The sequence below is a fragment of the Aptenodytes patagonicus genome, chromosome Z, assembly GCF_965638725.1.
Source record: "Aptenodytes patagonicus chromosome Z, bAptPat1.pri.cur, whole genome shotgun sequence".
NCBI lineage: Eukaryota > Metazoa > Chordata > Aves > Sphenisciformes > Spheniscidae > Aptenodytes > Aptenodytes patagonicus.
The window spans coordinates 28,447,521-28,470,437 of NC_134982.1; the positions used below are offsets into that span (position 1 = coordinate 28,447,521).

Genomic DNA, 22,917 nt, shown 5'->3' on the forward strand with positions numbered 1-22,917 from the left:
TGTGAACTTCATATTTTTTGTCACTACAGGTGACTACCTATACAGGAAGGGTTGCAAAAGCTTACGTTCCAGCTTAACCTTCAGCTTTTCTTCAGATGGAATTTATACTTGCCATGTTGTTTTAATCCAGTGGTTGGTCTTCATCTTCCTTTCTGTATATATTACTGATGTAGAAAAACTTGATTTCTAATTTGGTAGCTTAAACACGATGCAGTAACTGATGCAATGATTTCCTTGGTTTTGGTTATACTGTGATGATGCATACTCCTGTCAAAATATTAATGGAAACATGCTATGGGTTATTAGTCTTTTTTTTTAGAAACATTGTTATTGTGTTGTAAAGAGATGTTTAGACAGTTCTGTGGAAATGCCTGGACCAGGATTGAGCAATAACTTCAGTTTGCATAAAGAAGATATTTTCAGTAAACTAGGTTGGTTTTTTTTTCCAGAAACAGTAATGAGAAAGCACTGTTGTTTAATGAAGGCAGTAATTATGTTTTATATTAATATACAAGTTGCAAGCCATTCCCCTTCAGAATGGACTTCTGAAAGAGTGGATTTCTTGAGTATCTATTGTGAATATCTGGAGCTCAGGATAGACAAGAAGATAGAAAACTGAAGTGTGCCTGAGAGACAGCTTAGTGAATTGTCTTGGCTTTTTTTTCTAAATAACAATAAATTGCTCCTGTGAAGAACTTAATAAATATTTGTGTTATAAATTAGGGCTGGTATAAACATGTGTTAGTTCCAGTTTACGAAAAGAACAAGAACATGAACACTAGATGTGAAAGAGCTAAACTGGCAGTTTCCAATTTTAAGCTTCTCATTTCCTTACGCATAGTCTGAAGAAAGAGTGAGATGGTTCTTTCCAGTAATCAGCCACTAATAATAAAGAAACTTACCCCACTTTTTAAAGACATGGTTAGTTCAGCAGCCATCCTTCCTCACTCTAGCAGTATTCCTAGTTTATTTATAGTATGATGCTGGCCACCATTAATAATTGAGCACTTGTGAGGGGAAGTACAGATCAACATTTTTAAAAATAGATTGACAAGTTAACAGAGGATGCTTCATGCATTTGTCAATTTAAACGGATACAGAAGCTTCCCATGAGAGCTTTTTTCACAGAAACTTTAAACTCTACAAATACTTGTTTTAGAACTTTAACTGCTCCGAACTTTGATCTTGCTAACAGACCTGCTTATGATAAAAGAAGAATGACGTAATTGCAGCTTTTATCTACTGATAGGTTTGATTCAATCTGTTGCTAGTTAAGTTGAATGGGAACTGATAGCTTTTAGTTGGTGGAAGCTTTTATTAAAAAAACTAAGCTATAATTCCGTGCTCTGGGCAGAAATACCATAGCAGTAAATTTGTAATAATTGCTAATTGCATGGGAAAATATTGTTTCCAACTGTCTGAGGTTGGAAAACAATCTGTTTTAGTATGAAGTGATGAGCATTTAATTAAATAATTCATTTTCTGTAATTTGATAAAGTGCTTCCTCAGCCTTAATTGCTACTAAAAAGATGACTTGACTAAACTAAGACATAGAATACAAGCCCAAACTAGATAGGGGTTTATTTAGGACACATGGCAATTAGTACTTTTAGGCTTTGGTGTGTACCTTAAATAATCAAGTAGCGAAATCCAGACCAGTGGAAAATCTTGGCTAAATGGGAGAGAAATATGAATGAATATTCTAGACAGAGGCAAGTGTGGTCAGGAATGCTTACTCATATGTGAAAGGCCCAAGGTGATTGTATTCTGGAGAGGAAAATGCCAAAGAGCAACAGGAGAGCGAGGGAGAGAAAGGGAGTTGATGCCTAGGAGATAATGACACTGGGCCGGTGCTGGTGCAGCGGGCAGAAGTTGCTTGGAACATGGGATTCTCCTGGACGGTTATTTTTAGCACTCACATCCTCTGTACAAATTTGTATATGTCTTTGAGTTATCTGAACCAGGAATGGATGGGTTGATGTTGAAAGTGAAAATGTCAGAACGTTGCCCTGTGTTTATAAAAATGCTGTAGAGTGCTAATATCCTTAGCAAGCAAAAAGCAATTTTTTGGCAGGGTGGAGAAGTGAAAGTTTTCTTCTGTATTATGTATTGAGGAAATTAAGTCAGAAGTGGAAAAAATACGCATCCAGATCAGCTCAGGTGAGACTGTTCTTCATACTATGGTGAAGAATTCCATAATGATTAAGACAGAAAAAAAAATCAGTAATGTGTATTAACCAAGTATTTTAGGATTACTTAATATTGCTGAAGAATTCAGCTTCAGTACTTGAATATAATCATGTGTTACTACACACTTGAAATTAGGGCTGTAATCCAACAGTAGTACTGTCAACTTTTTATTATCAATTAGAATATCATTCCCCCACTTGACTTTTTTATTAAGAGAATTAATTACATTTTAACAGTGTTCATGATTTGACATGCACTTCAGAATCATAATTCCTGCCCATGGTTTATATCGGAGCATTTTCATGCTGTGGAGCATTTCTCACAGATGCTATACCAAGCCTTAAATAATTCCGGTGTTTGTATTTGGTGTTAAAGCTATGATTTTATACCTCAGCAAATTTTTCTGTGGTATTTGCAGTCCTTATTCTTGCTCAATCTGAATTTCTATGCATCTTCATAAGATTGATTTATAGTTGATTTATTGTTTGTGGATACAGCTGGTTCATATGTCACCCCCCCTCTGGGGTTGTAGTGTTCCTCAACAGTCCTGCTAGGCAACCTATCTTATCTGTCATGTGATAGCCATTAATGACATTTTTAACATCTCTGTTGAGGATTTGTACAATACCAGACCTCACTTTCAGATACACATTCCTAGAATGCTAAGTAAAAAGGTCAGAATATTCTTTTTTGTCTACTAATATGCAGCTGCACCAGGCCATCTCCTGTTTTGCTGCCTCCTAAAGTTGCTAACTTACCACCCTTTTGCTTCTGTTCATACACTCAGAATAGTTCTTCACAGATGACTACTTGAGTGTTGTTTCTGCTTCTCTGAGTTCATCTTTTTGCCTCCTCTTTAGGCATACACTTCAGTTGCTGCTTTTGCCATGTTCCTCATGAATTCTAATCAATGTGGATTAGATCAAATATTCTGGCCAACTTCAGCCACTTCTTAGTCTGTTTGGTGTGTCTTTCCACTCAACTGAAGTCCACCATTCCTCAGTGAAGAGGACCTGTTGGAACAGAATTTGCTATCCCACGTCTCCAGGCACTTAACCTAGATTGTGTTGTGACTAATGTCTAATATATTCTTAAAAGTTCAAGTTACTCTCTTTTAAGGAGAAAAGTTACTCCTTTTCTTAAGCTCTCTTTTTAAGCTCTTTCACAACTAAGTATATGTGCATACATCTACATAGATATATATGTACACAAATATAATTTTATATATATATCAAGGAATTAGAGATAGCTGTGATGGGAGAGTTTAGACTGACAAAACAGGTCAATTTTAAACTTTAGAATGAAAGCTTTTAGGCTGATATTCATTAGCAATGTGTCTTGTGCTTATAATTAGTTCTTACACATTGTTAATTATCACTATACATTAGTTCTTACACTCTAACTATTATCATTATGTATTCAAAGCAGTCAGTCTTATCTGACTTATATTCTGAATTAGCTGTAAGTATGCAGTACCATGTAGCCAGTACCATACAGCTAGCCTCATATATTTGTTCTTGATGGTCATAGTTGCTGAGATCAAGGTGACCTGACTGAAGAGTTCTTCAATAAGGGGTGAAGGGAGGTGGATGACAGGACAGGGAGAGAATTGAAGTAGGCATCTTCTTCTGCCAACCCGCCCCCCCCCCCCCCCTCAATTTAGGATCTTTTATAACCATCTTTTATAAAATGGTCGAGGCTCCTGGTCCTGGACTACATGTGATGTGATGCTGGGGAGGTGTTGCTTTCCCAGCTTGCAGCAGGTGCCTTGCCCTGTTGCTTAGCTGTTTGGTTTTTTTCCCTTATGTAGCTGCTGCTACTTAGAGCAAAACCAGCCTCCCCAGCTCTGGAGGTTGCACTTTTTCACTGACCAGTAATTGACCATTACAGAGTTGTTTATGGATCTGGGGCCTCTGCTTTTAGTCTGTGTCCATGTTTTCAAGACCTTTGTTATCTCATGCTTAAATTGTGTGTCATAACAAGAGACCCCTGGTACTAAGGCCTAGTTCACAGAGTCAGTTTTCCTAACAAGTTGATAATGAGTCTTACAGATCAGGACTGGGGCCTTGCTTAGTTAGCATAAGGCATGTTGCTAGTAATGTTAATACTGCATTTATAGAAATGCTTATACAGTTGTACTGTATTAAGTTGCTTATGTTTGGATTCAAACCAAGCTAATCTTAGGTCTTAGTGTGCTGCTATCACAGATACAGCAGCCTCTGCTTTACCTGCAGCTCCACTGCTTTCATAGGATGGGCACTCTCTGTTGCCATCACTGTCAGTCTAAGTCCAGGGTGCTCTACACTCCCTGCTGGCTCAACGTAGTGCAGCAAAGCTTTTCTCCTGGGGTAGAGTATCTCCTCTGGGTGTTGCCTCATGGTTTTCTTGTGAAATCCATATTGTACTGTTGCTGCTGGTGTATGTACAGCTTTTGGGTCTTCCATGGCACACTGCAGTACATAGTATGAGATACAACAAAGCTAATTAATATACAAATAGTGATTTTAGGGGTGCAGCAGTGTATATGTGGTTCCTGATCCTATATTTGACTCTCCTATAAAAATAAACTTTTAAAAAAATGACACACTGGGTTTCTGCATTCTCTAAAGTTGATGTGAAGTTGCCTTGCTTCCTACCTGATTAATAACTCTAGCTTCTTGCTGTGTATGATGGGATTTCTCACAAGTTTAACTTGGTGATTTCAAATCAATTCTAAGCTGATGTTTTTCCAGGTGGTTTAATTCTGATTTTTTTTTTTCCATGGCTGATGCATGATGTCAGTGGATAATGCAAGTATTTTGTTGTTAATGGATACCTGAGAAGCGTCATATGCATTTTTCTGCAGGGGACTCAGTTCTCTGGTTTGGTTCCCACCAAAGCGACAACATACACACTTCCATTTCCAGTATCTCGTATCTTGGAGTCATTAACTGATAGTTCTCAAGGCAAGTTGTTATGACTTTGATAAAGTTTAGGATTCTTCAGACTGTATTCAAACAGGACAGGGCCACTAGTTACATCCTGATTTTTCACTGTATCTAAATCTGTTAATACCCCATCACTAATCCATGGAGCTCTTACGTAGGGTATCCACAGTCACTAGTAGATCATTTTAGGCAATGGCTGTGTGCACATGCTGTTTTATAACTGTTTCAGTCTTGCCCTCATTTCTTCTGATAACACGGTGCCATTCCATGTCTTTGACCAATGTTTAGCTGATATTTCAAGTGTGTATTTGTTATACTCTATATCTTGCTATTACAAGTCATTGGTTTTTCAGTAGGCAGTTGGGAATAGCATGTGTCAGAGGTGTGTTTACATATAAACCAATATAGCATGACTTGATACTACATAGTAATTCCACATTATTAGCAGGGAAATAATTGGATAAAATATTAATTAACAAATTGGGTACTGTAAGACTATAGGATAGGTGATTCCCCACAAAAAGTCTAAAAATTATTTTTATATGGTCACTCCTGCATCTGAACCTCTCTGCCGGGAGTGCAGAAAACCAGATTGACCAGGTTTGCTCTTGAGAACTATAGGTTTCAAATTTTAAATGTGGTTTCACTGCTAAAGTAACACAATATATGCTTGTGCCAGACTTAAAGGCAATTCTCAGATGAGAGAGCTTCTTTGCAATGGGTTAAACCAAGCTAATTTTAAAGTTTGCATAGCATGCTAACAAGGTAATATTAAATTCTATTTAGCATGCTTCTGCTTTCCTGAGTGCAGTGGGCTCTCTACTTTAGCTAGGTTTTGGAAAGATAAGATTATTATTTAAAAGAAAAAGCAGTGCTGAAAGGCATTTTGAAAGGCAAATATCCTAACCGAAGACCTAAAGTGAAATATTTGGGTAGTAGCAAAGAACGTAAAAACATTTAATAGGCTTTTTATTTTTAAGCCTATTTTCTTGATAAGATTTTTCTACATGTGTAAATGTGCCATTATGAGAAAGTTTTTTTTTAGTGTAGTAATGAGCAAATTATTAGATATCCCATGTTTTGCCACCTAAAAGGATCATCACTGTTTCAGTAGGCATAAAGCTGTCTTGTTTACTTGCTTGTTTGCAATAAGGTTTTCCTATATCCTGTAAAAAAAAAAAAAAATACAGCCAGTTGATGTAACTAAAAAGTGGGTTCTTATTGCTTAAGAATAACAGTGAGGAAAGGCAAGACATTCTAGTCCAATGTTTCTGTTAGGTTTTGCCTGGATTTTGGAATTCAGAAAGGGAAAACAGAATTTTGTGTTGTGAATTTTCTCTGACCCTAATTCCCCAGGTTTGTGAATCTACTTGAATTTTGTTTCAGGGGCAAGTATTACAAATAAAAGTGAATTAGAACTTGCAACATCTCTTAGGTTTTCAGTACATTTTTAATAAAATGTATTATAAGCAATGAAGTATAACACTTTCTCTAAGGTGCTCCACCCTTAAAGTTAGATCTAGGATAGTTAATGATATTTAAAAAAACCCTTGCAAAATTAATGACTTTATTTAGTAACTTTAATGTTTATGCTTTCAAAGCCAAATGTCTTCAAAAATAACTCACAGAGACAAAAGGATCTGGATGGACTTTTGTAATTGCAGTGGGTGTACATGGCAAGGGTGGGGGCTGCTGGGTGGCCTCTGTGAGGAGAGGCTGGGCTGCCACCCACTGGACATAGCTGGTTCCAGCCGGCTCCAGCAGACCCACTGCAGGGCACAGCTGAGCCCCTCAGCCACTGTGGTGACACCTCGATATAAATGGTTAAAGGGCAAAAATGCTGCTTGGCAGTGTGTGAGAAAGAGGAGTGAGGATAAAGTGTGAGAAACAGCCCTGCAAGCACTGAGGTGAGAGGAGGAGGAGGTGCTCCAGGTGCTGAGCAGAGATCCCCTGCAGCCCATGGAGGAGAGCACAGTGCAGCAAGCATTTCCCTGCAGCCTGTGGAGAGGACTGCACCAGACCAGATGTTCACACTGTAGCGTGTGGAGGACCCTACCATAGCAGCTGGATCTGCGCTGAAAGAGGCTGCAGCCTGTGGAGAGCCCATGCTGGAGGAGGTTTATCCTGAAGGACTGCAGCCATGGAGAAGATCCATGCTGGAGTGGGGGAAGAGTGTGAGGAAGGAGCGGCAGAGTTAAAGCGTTATGAACTGACTGCAGCCCTCATTCCCCATCCTCCTGTGCCTGTGTTTTTAGTTTTGTCTTTGTTTCTCACCGTCCAACTCTGGCAATAAATTAAATCAATTTTCACCAAGTCAAGTCTGTTTTGCCCATGATGGCAGTAGGTAAGTGATCTCCCTGTCTTTATCTTGACCCACGAGCTTTTCATCTTATTTTCTCCCCCTGTACAGCTGAGGAGGGGGAGTGAGAGCAGCTCTGGCAGCCAGCCAGGTTCAAGCCACCACAGTAATTTAGAGAGTCATTATAGGCATAGCTTGTGATTAATGTATTTGAAAGAATAAGAAGGGGCAAGGATTGTTCCTAAGCAGAAGGAGGATTTTGCTGCATGTACTCAAACTTTGGGAAAGGAAGAAATCTCTGAAGGAAAATACAGTGATGATGCTTATTCAGAGGAAATAATGTCAAGGAAGGATACAAGGAGGAGTAGGCCATTTGGAATGGCAGTGTTCAGGCTGTATTCTGAAAAACGCACAGTAACTCCAGAAAGAAATAATGCTAACTTGACTAAATACTTCTCCTTAGTATTTAATAGGGCACAAAAGACCATGTTTTTAGACCTATCTTGTCTGGTAAAATTCTTACCAAGCATAGTATTCATTGGTAAAACACATATTTTGATTCAGCTGCTTGAGAGGATTTTTCGTATTCACCATATAGAACACAACTTTAAAATCATCTCTGTGGTACTTCATTTCACTGTCTTTTCTGTTCAAGGGTTTTCCTAAGTTAGCATGTTTTCAGCCATTTTAGATTTTGTAGGGAGGGGACATAATTCCTCTACAGTTTGGATCTGTCATGAATTAAATGCTTTAGAAAAATTATTTTAAGATGTGGACTTTTTGAAACTTGGCTGAGGTTTTTCACTTGCTTTTTTTCCTAGCTGAATAATAACAGCTTTTGCCAATTCCAAACTGGATTTACGTGCGAGCTGAAAAGCAGTTTTCATGTGTACTTTTAAAATTAATTCCTTCAATCATACAGCACAAATCTTAAAGTAAACGTTTTATCTTTAGGTTTTTGTTAGCACCTCAAAATAAGTATATCTAGAAAGTGTTCATGTAACTTTTCCCTCCTGGCATCAGATAGTTCTTTTTTTATTTGCTGCCACAGTCAAAATACACACTTTGGTGTTAGCCTCACTTCTCAATAACTGCAATGCTTTTCTTATTTTGATACATGCTGCTTACTGAAAATGGTGGCGTGAAGGGATTTTTTTTTTAATTTGATCTTGTTACCTGTTACTTTACATTGCTTTCATTGGCTTCCCCTTTTTCTGTTGCATTAGATAAGCTACTTTTTAAGGTCCTCAGCATCATATTTTTATAGCTCATCAGATGTTGTGCCTTCTCTCTGTTTAATGTGCGATAGTGGTTTTGTCCATTGCTTCCTAAATTATCAAATATATATCTCTCCCTTTGTCCAGTTTTCTGCCTCCTGTTGTGAGTAGGTTCCCTTGCTTATGTGTGAACACAGTCCGCTTTTGAACTGTTTCAAAAGTAATACCATGTTATAGATGTGATTTAGCATATTCTGATAATTGCTTGTCCCCCTCTATCCTTTCTTGTACTGTACATATGGTCCTGGAATGATCTTCTGGATTTTCTGTTGGAAACTAGAGAGGATAGAGGGGGTTTTGGCATTTGAGTGAATACGTCCAGGTCCAGAACCTACTGAATGACCTATGAGAACATAAGGCAGATCTGTAGATCTTACGTGGTAACTGCTCTGAACTCCTTTTTTTGTGGAGGAAGTGGTAGTTTGTTCAGGTACTGTGTAGCTGGAGGATTTCAGGAAGTTGCAGAACAGTGCAGAAGGGACGCTTTTTCCTGAATTCCATGGGGATGGTGGAAAAACTAATCCACAAACCAGTGGATAAGTTGTACCTTGTGTTGTAGGAAAGTGACACCATTCATGTGGGAAAAGATCGTGTATTCAGCCCTGTTGAGCTGGCAAACATTAGTTACGATAGCCTGGCTTGCATCTCATTTTCCAGGGTATAACTTTCCATGTCCACTTTTATAAGAAGTATTTAAGTTGCAATTGGTGGAGACTGCTATCTTTAAAAGATTTTTCAAGCTTGTGAATGTGAAGATGCTTGCAGATAGACGTCAGAGTTGCAAAGTGGTATTCCGGTACTGTCCCATCAGGTGAAGCAAAGGGCAAAACGCACCGACTCATATTCTGAGTGGAGGAGAAGTGATCTTGGGGTGGTTTGTCCCTATACACATCCTACTTGAAAAAAAAAAAAATCTGTAAACATGGGTTACAGCACTTACATCAGTGGAATGTATGCAAAACACTTTACATTTATATAGGAAGAATAGTCTTATGTTAAGTCAGTTTTACTTATATAAGGCATTTTTTGTTTTTTAAAAGCTGACAATTAGCATTTTTAATAGCTTTAGATATTCTGATATAAGGCATGTAAGTTTAGGCTATTTTTTTAAGAAAAATCTTTCAGTTTGTTACAAAAAATTTAATTCATTTTCTCAATTTTCAGTTAAGTAACTTTTGACTGACACCATCCTCAAGCCTACCTGGAAAAAAAAATGAGAAGTTCTGTTAACTTGCTTTGAGCTGCACTAAGAAAGGGGGGAGGAAACATCAGGTTTCATGTTCTAGCTTAAAGCTACTACTAAAGTCTTTGCTAATGATTGAAAGCTAACGGATCATCAGAGGAATTCAGATCATTCAAGCTTTTGCCCTTAAGAGAATTTTGTGAAACATAATTAAGTAAACCAAAATGCATCGCTTTACAAAATGCCTTTTCTAAAGTAATGATTTCTCACAGTTTTGCAATAGTTTTATTACAGGGAATAAGAGAGGTAGTACTTAATATTTGCCTTCATTGTAAAATTGCCTTTTTATGAATATAGTTCTCTTCCAAGATTTTTATGGCTGTGATAACTCAGTCCACAGAGAAGTAAATAATGTGGTGTTCTAGCAGGATGAATGAGAATTAGCATTAGAGGTGTTTGGAATCTGGTTTAAATATGACTGGAATTTATAAATTCATTAATTGTATTCAGCAGCTGAACAGGTTTCCACATTTAGCTGTGGGCAAAATCAGTGTGCAGCTCTACTAAATTTTCTTAATCTTGTATAAAAAAAGTTACTTATTGGCATCACAAAAACTAATAAAAAATGTCTATGTCAAAGCTTCAGGGATAGCTTTGTACTGCTGAATTAGATAAATACAATGCTTGTCTTCACTCAGTTAATGTATGTTATTATAGTGTATAACACTGGTGTATTTGTAAACTGCAGTTATCTTCACAGCAGTATATGGTATTGTTTTGTTAATAACTGCAAACCGGTGGAGCTCGGCTAGATGACAGCCTCTGTCGCATTTATGCTAGTGACATTTGTGTCAGAGAGAACTAAAGAATGGTGTGGTTCTCATTTTCTGTAGGCCTCTATTGTTTGTCTTGTGTCCTAGTGCCCTACTCAGTATTTTCTTAATATGAAAAACCTTCAAAATCTTAAAATAAGTTAACTGTAGATAAGTTTTAGTTCTGCAATGGGAATAGCACAAGCACACTTTAATGGTTGTGATGTGCAGACATGAGTTCTGTAGGGAAAAGAAGAAATACCATTTAGAGTAGTGAGAGAGCGAGCAAGAGTTTCTTCGTTCCAGTTTTTTTTTTCCCCTACGCAGGACTCTTGAAGGTTGTGAAGTATATAAAAACACCTAAGCTTCTGTGTGTGATTTGCCTTAAGCACTTTAACCGGTATTTTTCAAGCTCTGAAGCTTGTTTCATGAATACCTCGGGCTTGAGGGCTGTATAGCAGGAAGGATTTTGTGGTAATGCAGTCAGCTATGACTCATGAGACCTGAGCTGGCTATGGACTTCCTCAGTAACTGTAGCCAAGTAAATGTTTCTTCATGTAAGCTGTTCTTGCTTGTTTAGAATTTAAGAGCTAGTATCGGTTGGTTTTGTACAGGAAGATCTGGGACACTTGAATACTTGCAATTGCCTTTATTTTACTAGGATTCTCTGCAGGTGCCTCAGAAGAAAGCTTAGGAGGCACACAGAAAGGATGTTTGGGGATGCTGGAGGCCTATTTCTTGCATGATATTCTTGCATGGAATTATGATTTAGCTGTATGGGGTTTTTTTAATGCTGGAAGGTGCCCTTGGCGTACACACAGGCTGCCTCTGCCACAGACTCTTAAAGTCTGCCCAACTCACCTTTGAAAATGCTATAAAGGCTTTAGGTGCTCCCATTCACAATGTCATGTCAGTCTGGGATTTGTTCCCCAGTGCCCTCTCAGTATATGTATGTATGCTGCTTGAGGCTGTTGTGGGGTGAGGGTGTTAGGAAAAAGCAGCTGAAGTTCTCCAACCTGCTTTAGTTAGATAGTTAGAACTCGTACTTGCTTCCTACTTCCCTTCATGACTAAAACATTCCTCTTTCTCGCCTTATCTTGGTTGTGAAAGGGCAGTAGGACGTATCCTGGCCTCGGCACAGGTCCTTAGCTTGTTACAGATGAAAATCCCTATTTATCCTCCAGTGTCCTGTCAGGTGGCTGGCTAAGAACTGTACCATTTTATAATCGCTTCTGAGCATAAGGAGGAAAGTGAACACTAGGCTAGAAGCAGTGAACCTCAAAAAACGAGATCTAAATGAAATAAGTAGAGATCTACAGGAAGAAAGTGAAGAGAAATGGAAAAACTTCCAGCAAGTGTAAGGAGAGGCTCAAACTAGTCTGAGGAGGATGTTAAAAGAATAAAGGACAGACCTAAGAAGCGGTGAATAACACTTTGTGGTCTCTGCTAGATGCAGCTACAGAAAACAATAAAAGCATTTATAGCAAGAGGGAAGCCAAGGAAGTTTGCCCATAGCTCAGTGGGGAGGAGGATGTAACAGATGATACCAAAAAGTTACATACTGAAGTCTGCCAAGTTATCAATGAAGATGAAATATGAACTCGTTCCTGGTTGAGGAAAGGGTTAATCAACAACTTGATTTGTTCTGTGTTAAGGAAAGAACAGGTCATGTGATTCAGGTCTTTTATTTGCTTTTGGTAAAATACCTATTAGAGAACTTGCCTTTCATGTTCAGTTAATTCAGGGTTCTTATGGTGGAGCCTGTCTTTAAAAAAAAAAGGGGGGGGGAAGTGGGGGAAATGTGTCTGATTTCAGTTGCCAAAAAATATGGAAAATAGGCAATTAATAAGTACTGTGAGATGGTAAATAGGTAACATGCATCTGTCAAGAGCAAATCATGTAGCACCTGCCTAACTTCCTTTTGAACCAGTATTTAGCCTTGTTAGTGGATATTTCTTATCTTCAAGCAACTTGTCCAACAGGACCACCTGATCAGCTGGCTTTTTTGTAACATGGAACTGCACAGTGAACTGAGTATAAACCTAGACCTGATTTTTGGATAGCCTAGCCTCTTAACTATAGGTAATGCAGAAGCATGCATGCAGTGAATGGCCCAGAAAAATGTTTAAAGGTTTTAGCTAGTCCTCAGGGAAAACATTTCTCTTCCCTGTCTTAGCAACGAGGCATAGATTTTCAAATATATTAGAAGTTGCTGTGCAAAGAAAGGGAGTACATAAACCTGCCTTTGAAAAAGGGCAGAGAGGTGATGGTCTTAAATCGCATTAGAAGATGTTTAGGTTAGAGATGGGGGGGGGGGGGGGAAGCAAGGATGGTTGTGCACTGGAGTAAGTTGTGTATGGAAGCATGGAATCAGTAGTACTGCAGGCTTTTAAGGTGAATTTTGGCAAGTCTTTCTAACTGCGTAGCATGTTTTTAACTCCACCCAAAGGCTTCAGAGAGATGAAGCAGAGGAATGCTGTCATGGCAGGAAAAACTTTCATAGCTAATTCTTGTACACTTGCTTTTTGGGTGATTTTGGTAAGAACCTTCCATTGTTGAAGATGTGTGTCCCCCCACCACATGGCTAAAGGAGGACCTGGCAGACGGGTGGCTGGGAACAAGCATGTAAGCCTGACACATTGATGTGGCAGGTTTGCTACCCTAAAGCAGATAAACGTCTTTCTCATATATAGTAATAATAACGTAGCAAATGCAGTTTGAAGAAGAGGGGCCTGGACTAGAACACTTGATGCCCTGTATTGGGTTTACGTGGCAAGGTTTTGGTAGTGGGGGGCTACAAGGTGGCTTCTGTGAGAAGATGCCAGGAGCTGCCCCCATATCTGACAGAGCCAGTTCTATCTGGCTCCAAGATGGACCCGCTGGTGGCCAAAGCTGAGCTAATCAGCGATGATGGTAGTGCTTCTGTGACAACATGTTTAAGAAGGGGTAAAAACTGCTGTGCAACAGCAGCTGGGAGAGAGGAGTGAGAATATGTGGGAGAAACAACTATGCAGACATCAAGGTCAGTGAAGGAGGAGAGGGAGGAGATGCTCCAGGCACCAGAGCAGAGATTCCCCCACAGCTCATGCTGAAAACCATGATGAATGAAGTAGGTTGTTCTCCTGCAGCCCATGAAGGTCCACGGTGGAGCGGATATCCACCCTGGAGCCCGTGGAGGACCCTATGCCAGAGCAGGTGGATGTGCCCGAAGGAGACTGTGACCCTGTGGAGAGCCCATGCTGGAGCAGGCTCCTGGCAGGACCTCTGACCCTGTGGAGAGGAGCCCACACTAGAGCAGGTTTTCTGGCAGGACCTAGGACCCTGCAGGGGATCCATGCTGGAGCAGTTCGTGAAGAACTGTAGCCCATGGGAAGGACTTATATTGGAGAAGTTTGTGGGGAACTGTCTGCTGTGGGAGAGACCCCACACTGGAGCAGTCTGTTCCTGAAGGACTGCACTCCATGGAAAGGACCCGTGCTGGAGCAGTGCGTGAAGAACTGCAGCCTGTGGGAAGGACCCATGTTGGAGAAGCTTATGGAGGTCTGTATCCTGTGGGAGGGACCCTACACTGGAGCAGGGGAAGAGCGTGAGGAGGAAGGAGTGGCAGAGACAATGTGTGGTGGACTGACTGCAACCCCTGTTCCCTTTGCTGCTTGTGGGGAGGTAGAGAAAATTGGGAGTGAAGTTAAGCCTGGGAAGAAGGGGGCGTGGGGGGAAGGTGTTTTAAGATTTGTTCTTATTTCTCATTATCCTACTCTGGTTTAGATTGGCAAGAAATTAAATTAATTTCCCCAAGACAAGTCTGTTTTGCCTGTGATGATAATTGCTGAGTGATCTCCCTGTCCTTATCTCAACCCATGAGCCTTTGGTTATATTTTCTCTTCCCTGTCCTGCGGGGGGGGGAGTGATAGAGTAGCTTGGTGGCACCTGGCATCCAGCTAAGGTCAACCCACCACATGTCCCTTCTTACATCCCTATGTTCTGTGGTTCAGTGAAGGCAAAGCAGTGTATAGAACCAGTTTTGAAAGTTGTTTGAATTGAACTGAAATTATCAGGTATTAAGTAATTAGTAGCTGCAGTTGATTGACTTGATTGTCAGTTTTGTCAGTTTCTGGGGTTTTTTTCTGTGGGAAGTTTAAATTTCTGTAAATTGAACTTAGGTTCTGATTCTTGACCAAATATGTGAAGCTTCAAAAAAAAAAAGTGAAGCTTCATGTAGTCTTATTAAATTCTTCCTAGCTCATTTTTTATTTGGGTAGTTTGGCTTCTGTTGTGCTTTTCTTCCTCCTTAGTATATTTAAACAAGAAAGTTTGTGTATTATGTGTAAGTAGCTTCTGATTTCCAGATCCTTTGAAAATAATTCTCACTGACACTAGACTGTTGGGCATGACAACAAATGAGACTTCCTTCTGGGTTTTCTTTTGTGGAGTGTTCCACAAGTGATCCACAGTGCTTTAGTTGTCTGCAAGATGAACGTATTTGCAGAATGATTCTTATATTGTAAAGGATATTACTAATGTGTAGACTTGTGTTAGCATCTGGAATCGATATTTGTGGTCCTTATCACCATGTTCCAGTATTTAAAGGGTGGCTACAAAGAAGATGGAGACTCCCTTTTTAAAAGGAGTCACATGGAAAAGAGGAGGGGTAATGGGTACAAGTTACTCCTGAGGAGATTCCAATTGGACCCAAGAGGAAAATTTTTCACAATGAGAACAATCAGCCATTACAATAATCTCCTCAGGGAAGTGGTGGATTCCCCAACATTGAACACTTTTAAGATTCAGCTGGACAGAGCGTTGGGCCATCTTGTCTGGACCGTGCTTTTGCCAAGAAAGGTTGGACCACATGATCCTTGATGTCCCTTCCAACCTGGTATTCTATGGTTCAGATCGCGTCATTTGTCTTAACCTTAGAGCCTGTTAGCTTCCCACAGTTACTTGCTTGTGTAACTTTTCTTTGTATTCAAATTCAAAAATGTATTCAACTATACCTGTTATGTTTCTTTAAGAATAGTTTTCAAGGGGTGGGTGGGGGGGAATGTTGTGCTCAGTTGGATGTTTGCTAAGGAGTAGCTTTGAACTGACACTGTCAGGGCACAGGGCAGATTAGACTGTTGTTTTGTTTCCCTGTACTTCCCTCACCAGCTTCATTGTAATGTGAGTAAAAGCTTTTTAGTATTTGACACGTGACCTGAAAGCTAGATGCATTCGAGTGGTGATATTGGAAAGGATTGCATGTTGCTCGCAATTATCTGACAATCCTGTCTTACATGGTGAAAATAGTTGAGGCAGAGGGTGTCACAGCTTCCTTTAGTTCCTGCTCTTCCTTGACATTTTGCTATAATCTGCTTTTATGGTTCTATCCTGGTGCTTTTTGCTACAATGTGTGTATTCCTTCCATCTAAAGTCAATACTGATAGCAATAACCTTAATTTTTTTTTTCTACTTTGAAATAAAATTTAAAAAAATATATAAAGGTGTGTTTTCCTGGCGATGTCCAGTAGTCATTTTGCTAAAGGATTTGTTTTGAACTGTGAAGTTTTGATCAATGTTTGTGTGGAACTTTTTTGTGACAATTTTATTTAACAAGAATGTATTAAACAGGTTTTTCTATTTCAGAAGGCTGGCATTTTTCATTATAAGAGTGTATGTTTGTTATTTGAGACACTACATAAAATGAAATTCAGTCTAGGATGAATTCAAGACAATATAGACCAGGTTTTCTAATTACAGTGTTTTAGAGTGTCGAAATATTCTGTGAGGTATTGTTGATCATGTTGCTAATTTTAGCTACTCTTACACTCTTTTCTGTCACAGCCCCATGACTTTGACGAATGCAGATTTGATATTAGCGTAAACGATAGTGTTTGGTACCTCCGCGCTCAGGACTCAGACCACAGACAACAGTGGGTAGATGCAATAGAACAACACAAGGTATGTGTTTTTTCCTGACTTCCTTTCTCACTCCCTCATTAGATCTCGTGGTGCTTGCAGAGAGTTGTAAGCTTCCCTGTACAGTTATTAAAGTACTCAAGCTATTTACGACAGGTAAAAGCTGCAAGATTGAAGCTGTGTGTTAAATATGTTTCAAAGGAATTGATTTGCTTGTTCCTCATAGATAAGAGTTTAGAGAACTGGGAGCTGACAACTGTGAACCTTTCTTGAGCTCTCTAGCTTGAAAAAGAAAAAGCTTGCATTATGTTTGAGTGACTTTTTAATGGTTTTGTCCATCCTCTCTCACTGATTATTGAATTGTTTCTTATCTGTCCTAGATGTTAAACTTGTTAGTCTTAGAGTCAATTCTCCTAGGTTATCATTCTGGTTTTAGGCTCCTCTTTTTCATCATTTGGCTGCTTTTACTGTATCTGATTGCTGGCTTTTGTCTGCTTGTCTTTTAAGGCCCTACTATTCATCAGCGTTTTGGTTCAGCTTTCCTGATCTATTCTTTATATCTTCCAATGAACTCAGTTATTTTCATGTTACCTAAAGGGCTCGAAGGTCAGGTGTTTTTAAAGTACTTAGCATGGGAAGCATCCGTTACGTTTTCAGGTACAAGATAGGCACTGCCCCAAGGTGTTGAGTTTAACTACAATACGTAGCACAATGCAACTTCTGCATCTGGGTTATACAGGTGTTATAGGAATACAAATTAAAATAGATATCTAAGGAGGTATGTATTTTTACCTTGAGCTTCTTGAAGCATTACTTATATAAGTACTCTCTGTAATTAGGAGGTTTGACCTTTTGTTGGGCAATCCTTACAATAAGCAGTACATGCTCTTAAATTTAAAGTGCTGCCTTTTGATAATGGTTCTCTAAAAAACCATCTCAATTAGAGTATTAGTCCATTTATAGCTTGGCATTTTGCCTTCACTTTGATACAGAGGTAACATTAAACCATACAAAATTAAGTTGCAAAACCATGATTTTTCTCTGTAGTCTAGTGAAAAAATATGAAGTTAACCATGGAGTATTCTTGAGACAAAAATACTGCAATTTGTTACTATTGCAATACCTGAGAGAAATGTCTCAAGAGGATACACTGTACAACTTGCTGGATTACACACCCATAGAGCTGGCATTTCAAAAATTGTTTTACAGGCATGGGCGTATTCAGGTATGGGATTGTGGGGACATGGAACTTTGTAACCCTGGCGTAAAATTCAGACTAGGTTTGGTGAATGATTTAGCTGGTGAAATGCAGAACTTAACTTGAAGTCCAGATAAGCAGAAGTGTGGGCTGTGTCATGGCATGCTACCATGCAGGAATGAATGAGGAGAAAACCCAAATCCTGTCTTAAACTCTGCTCTGCACAACCTCAAAGGCAAGTCTTTCATGCTGTTCTTTTCCCTCTTCTAAAGCTGTCCTTAACTGTTGTCAAGTTCTGAGCTGACGATTTTATGGAACCACCTATTTATAATATGGAAGTATTGAATGGTAATAGTTTAGAGTTTGCCACTGTATGTATAAATTTGGAATTGTTTTTGTGTGTCACACAAAAAAAATCTTGTATTTATCAACACTGAATTTTCTTCTCCTGCTTTACTGCCCAGCCCCTATCATGAGGTATCTGTTTGCTTTTCTTTTTCTCTCTGCTATTACTGGTAAACTTAAGTCATCTTGCTCAACCTCCTTTTCAGATCGTTAATGAATGTTGAGGCACATGAGTTCTAGCATTCCAAAAGTGACCTCTCTTTGTGAAGAAGCCTGATTAATTATGCAGTTTTTCCACTTTAAAAAAAAAAAAGGCTTTTTAAAATATTTATTTCAGTTTGGACAGTTTAAACTTCCATGCATTGCAAGAATTTGGTGGTTCTTTTAAAAAATAAAGAAAAGATAATAAATTATACCAGATCTCTGTCTTCACATTTAAAGGAGTGGAATGAGAGGTTTCTTGGATAATTCCACTACCCAATTTTTTCAGTATTTACTTAGAGTTAGTATCAGGATAGGGGTAATGAGTGCTTTTTTTCATTATTTTATTGAAGTTATCTTTCTGCTTATTGCTAAAAGAAAGCGAGTCCTGTGTTCTGCTATGTTATATAAACTGAAGAAAAGTATGTCTACAAGTAGGAAGTGGAATTAAAATTCTTTCTGTATACGCTGAACTGACAAGAAATAGTTCAGTTTGCATCTTGCTGTCCTAACACTGGACTTGACTGTTCCAAATCTGATGGCTTTCTCAGTATGTGTAGTTTGCAGTTGCATGGCTATTTGACATTTTTCAGTTTCTTGCATACTCCTTTTTACTCTGCAGTATTTACAGTATTCAAGACAAATAGCAGTTGTTCTCATCCTTAAATGGAGAGGGAAATATTATGACACCTCACTTCTAAATAAACCATCAAACCATTTAATGTATTAAAGCAGTACATCATTTAAAAGCATTCTCTTTGTAGTATGCAACTAAGTACCATGATCAAGACAAGGCAAGTAAAACAGCAAAAGGTAATGCAGTCTTGTAACAATAGCTTGAACTCCAGTTAAAAGTATATAATTAAATCTCAGAAAATCATGAGTTACTAGCATTTTTTTCCAGTGCAATATTCTGTTGTCTTCATAATACAGTAGCAGCTTCGTGTGATGAATGTTGTAGGTGTGGAGGTTTGACTGTTCCTACTAAAATACATAGGAATGTTATCACCAGAAGCCTTGGAAAAGTGCTGTATGCACATAAATAGGTGTTTGATGTAATTAAACATAAAACAGAAATGTCCAAACCCAGTTTTCAGTGTGGTTATTGTTAATGTTTCTTAAAGAATGTGTCTCCAAATGTCTTGTTTCTGCTCTAAATTGAGTGGTTAATGCTATATCATATAATTTATATACAACGTAGTAGGAAAAATGTACTGGAAAAATGTACTGCTTCTTAATAACATTGATAGGATCTGAAAAATAGATTTTTTTGGAGTCCAGAAGTTAATCCCGTTTTTCATTTGAACTTGTATGAACAACGCTTCAGTGATCTTTAGTTTTAGGTAACTTTTCACCCATCCTCTAATTTTCTTCAGCTCTTGTGGAAGTTTTATATCTAAACACTTGATTGAGAGTAGGAGAAGATGGGCTTTTATGAGGCAAAATATCCCATTTCACTGAAAAGTTCAGATTTTTGTCTGCTTGCTCTGCAATTTTCTGAAGGAACTTTCCTGGTCAGGTTACCAAAATTCAAGCAAAAGTCCACTGACAAGCTGTTGTTACAGATAAAAATTGTTTTTGTTTGAGAGCTAGGTTCTTGAACTGACACATAATAATTTTAATAAAATTGAGAGAGGAAATTTCCTTTACTAAGCAGTCATTTTGATTAACTTGAGTCTACTGCTATATAAAGTACTTTTTTTGTTTGTTTTTGAAGCTCTTTGTTGCTTACGGAGTGGGTAGGTAGTTCTGGTGGGCTGCTTAAGCTGTTTGCTAACAAAAGTATGTTTGTGAGACTTACTGTAGCATGTCACAAGGTTGTTTAGAGTATGAAAGATGGACTGAAACTTTGACTGTGTTTCATTGTGCTCCGAACAGAGAAAAAAACTGATTTAAAATGAATTTTATATTCAATTTGAGTATGAGCAGACTTAAAAACTTTCTGCTTAGCAACACCAATGAGTAGCTGGTAGCAGAGAAATGTAAAAACGTCTAATGTTCAAGCATAAAAACTGTTAGAATTTGTTGCTCTTTTTTTTGTTGTTGTTGTTGCATTAGCCTTTTCTTGTATTGAAGTTCTTTAGTGCTTACTAGATTAAATGTTTCAAGTACAGCTTCTAAAATGCTTATTTTACTCCCTCCTCCCTGAACTGGAGGAGGGAAAAGTCTAAAATGGGTGATAAGACCATCAGTGAGGCAAATGAGGAAATAGTTCATGAGTAACCAGGAGTCCTTTCTTATACTTAAACGTTTCATTAAATGTACTGAGCAGATATTTGTGTGTAAAATGTGTGTCATTAGGAAGCTTCTCTGTTCTCCTACCCTGAAGATAATCAGGTCTGGGATGGCTGATGACCTTTTGTCCTGGTTTCAACTGGGATAATTTTCTTCCTGTTAGCTGGTACAGTGCTGTGTTTTGGATTTAGTATGAGAATAATGTTGATAACACACTGATGTTTTAGTAATTGCTAAGTAGTGCTTACATTAGTCAAGGACTTCTCAGCTTCTCATGCCCTGCCAGCGAGAAGCTGGGAGGGGGCACAGCCAGGACAGCTGACCCAAACTGGCCAAAGGGCTGTTCCCTACCATGTGATGTCATGCTCAATATATAAACTGGGGGGGAGTTGGCTGGGGGGCGGTGACTGCTGCTCAGGAACTGGCTGGGCATCGTTTGGCGGGTGGTGAGCAATTGCATTGTGCATCACTTATTTTGTATATTCTTTCATCATAATTATTATTTTCCCTTCCTTTTCTGTCCTATTAAACTGTCTTTATCTCAACCCACAAATTTTACTCTTTTTCCTGATTCTCTCCCCCATCCCACTAGTTGGGGGGAGTGAGTGAACAGCTGTGAGGTGTTTAGCTGCCTGCCGCCTTAAACCACGACAGTCCTTTTGGTACCCAATGTGAGGCACAAAGGGTTGAGATAACGACAGATCTGACCAGAGCATGGTAAGGCAAATTTGTTATAAGCATTCATCATATTGGTTTAATACTTGCTGGTCACAATGTTGATTAATTCACTCCCAAAGTTGCCATGCTTGCTCTCAAAGTTGTGTTATGTAACACCTTACTTGCTGTGTATGTTCCCTGTTGTGCTGTCTGTCACCTCTGGGAGCTGGATCAAGGATATCATTTTGCTGCACTGTGTAACACTGCTGGTTTATGTTATTATAAAATTACTGGTTGTGAGACTAATTTTTGTATTTGTACTTCTGTATCTGTACTCAGCATTGCTGTCATCTCCATACCTCAGGAGCCACTTTTTGGAAACTATTAGTAATTGCACCTTTTACCTTTTCTCCTCGAGGAACCAATCTATGGGGGAGATGGGGGGGACACTTTCCCCTGCTCCTTCACCTTCTCAATCTCCTTCAGGCTACTTACAACAGCTTTTGAGAATTTTTAATATCCTTGGGATGTTCAAACCAGCATGATCCTATTCCTGTGTCTCCTGAATGTGGTTCAGATCTTGTTTAAGGTTAAACAATTATTTAAGAATACCATCCAGAGATCAACCCCATGACAGGCACTGCGGCTACTCCAACCCCCATGACAGGCACTGCAGCTGAACCAGAGAACCAACCCATGCTGCTATCAGTCACCCCTATACACAAGAAGAAATACACAAGAAAATGAACTCATTTAGTAAGGGATGAAGTTGAACCAGGGCCATCATGAGAACAGGAGGAGGAAGAGGCAGAACCTGTAAATGAGATGGTAACCACCTGATCCCTATCCCTGAGTGAGCTGCGAGACATACGAAAAGATTTCAGTCATTGTCCAGGTGAGCACATTGTCACCTGGCTGCTCCGATGCTGGGATAATGGGGCCAGTAGCCTGGAATTAGAGGGTAGGGAAGCCAAGCAGCTGGGATGCCTTTCTAGGGAAGGGGGCATTGACAAAGCAATTGGAAAAGGGGCACAAGCACTCAGCCTCTGGAGGTGACTCTTGTCAGGCGTGAAGGAAAGGTATCCCTTCAAGGAAGATGTTCGATGTCACCCAGGCAAGGGGACCACCATGAAGAGAGGTATCCAGTACTAAGGGAATGAATTAGCTGTGCTGGAGGTGATTTATGATGACCTGAACTATGAGCAGTTATCCAAAGATTCAGATGAAGTCAAGTGCACATGACCCATGTGGCAGAAGTTTGTACGGAGTGCACCATCATATGTGAACTCACTGGCAGTAATGACCTGGAAAGATGGTGGGTGAATTGGCTGTCCAACTCCAGCAATATGAAGAAAGTCTCTCTTCCTCCCTACGGGCCTGCATCTCAGCTGTGGAGAAACTGCTGGACGTGTTAGCAGAGAAACTGTCCTGGGAGTTCCAGTGATTCAAAGAGGATATGTCCTACTCCCCTCCTGTACGGACCAGTATCTCAGCCATTAGGAGTAAGCGTCCCTCTGCTCAAGAGATGATATAGTGGATACACACCATGGGCCACCCTGTGGTTTTACCTGCGTGACCACGGAGAGGACATGAGGAAGTGGGATGGAAAACCTACCTCAGCCCTAGGGGCACAGATATGTGAGTTGCAAGGGAAAACAATCACAGAAGGGGGCTCTTCCAGGAAAATTGCTGCTCCAG

The 22,917-nt window shown here is 39.4% G+C and overlaps 1 protein-coding gene across 3 annotated transcripts in view; it reads left to right on the forward strand.

Annotated features, from left to right (window-relative positions):
* CERT1 (ceramide transporter 1) overlaps positions 1–22,917 on the forward strand; it is an 89,782-nt gene that overhangs the window by 8,364 nt on the left and 58,501 nt on the right. For 2 of the 3 annotated variants that reach the window (XM_076363403.1, XM_076363404.1), the window contains exon 3: positions 16,509–16,625. The exons of the other annotated variant lie outside the window; for it this stretch is intronic. In XM_076363403.1, coding sequence (XP_076219518.1) covers positions 16,509–16,625 — 117 coding nt within the window. The remainder of the gene's footprint in view (positions 1–16,508; positions 16,626–22,917) is intronic. 3 annotated transcript variants of the gene reach the window in all.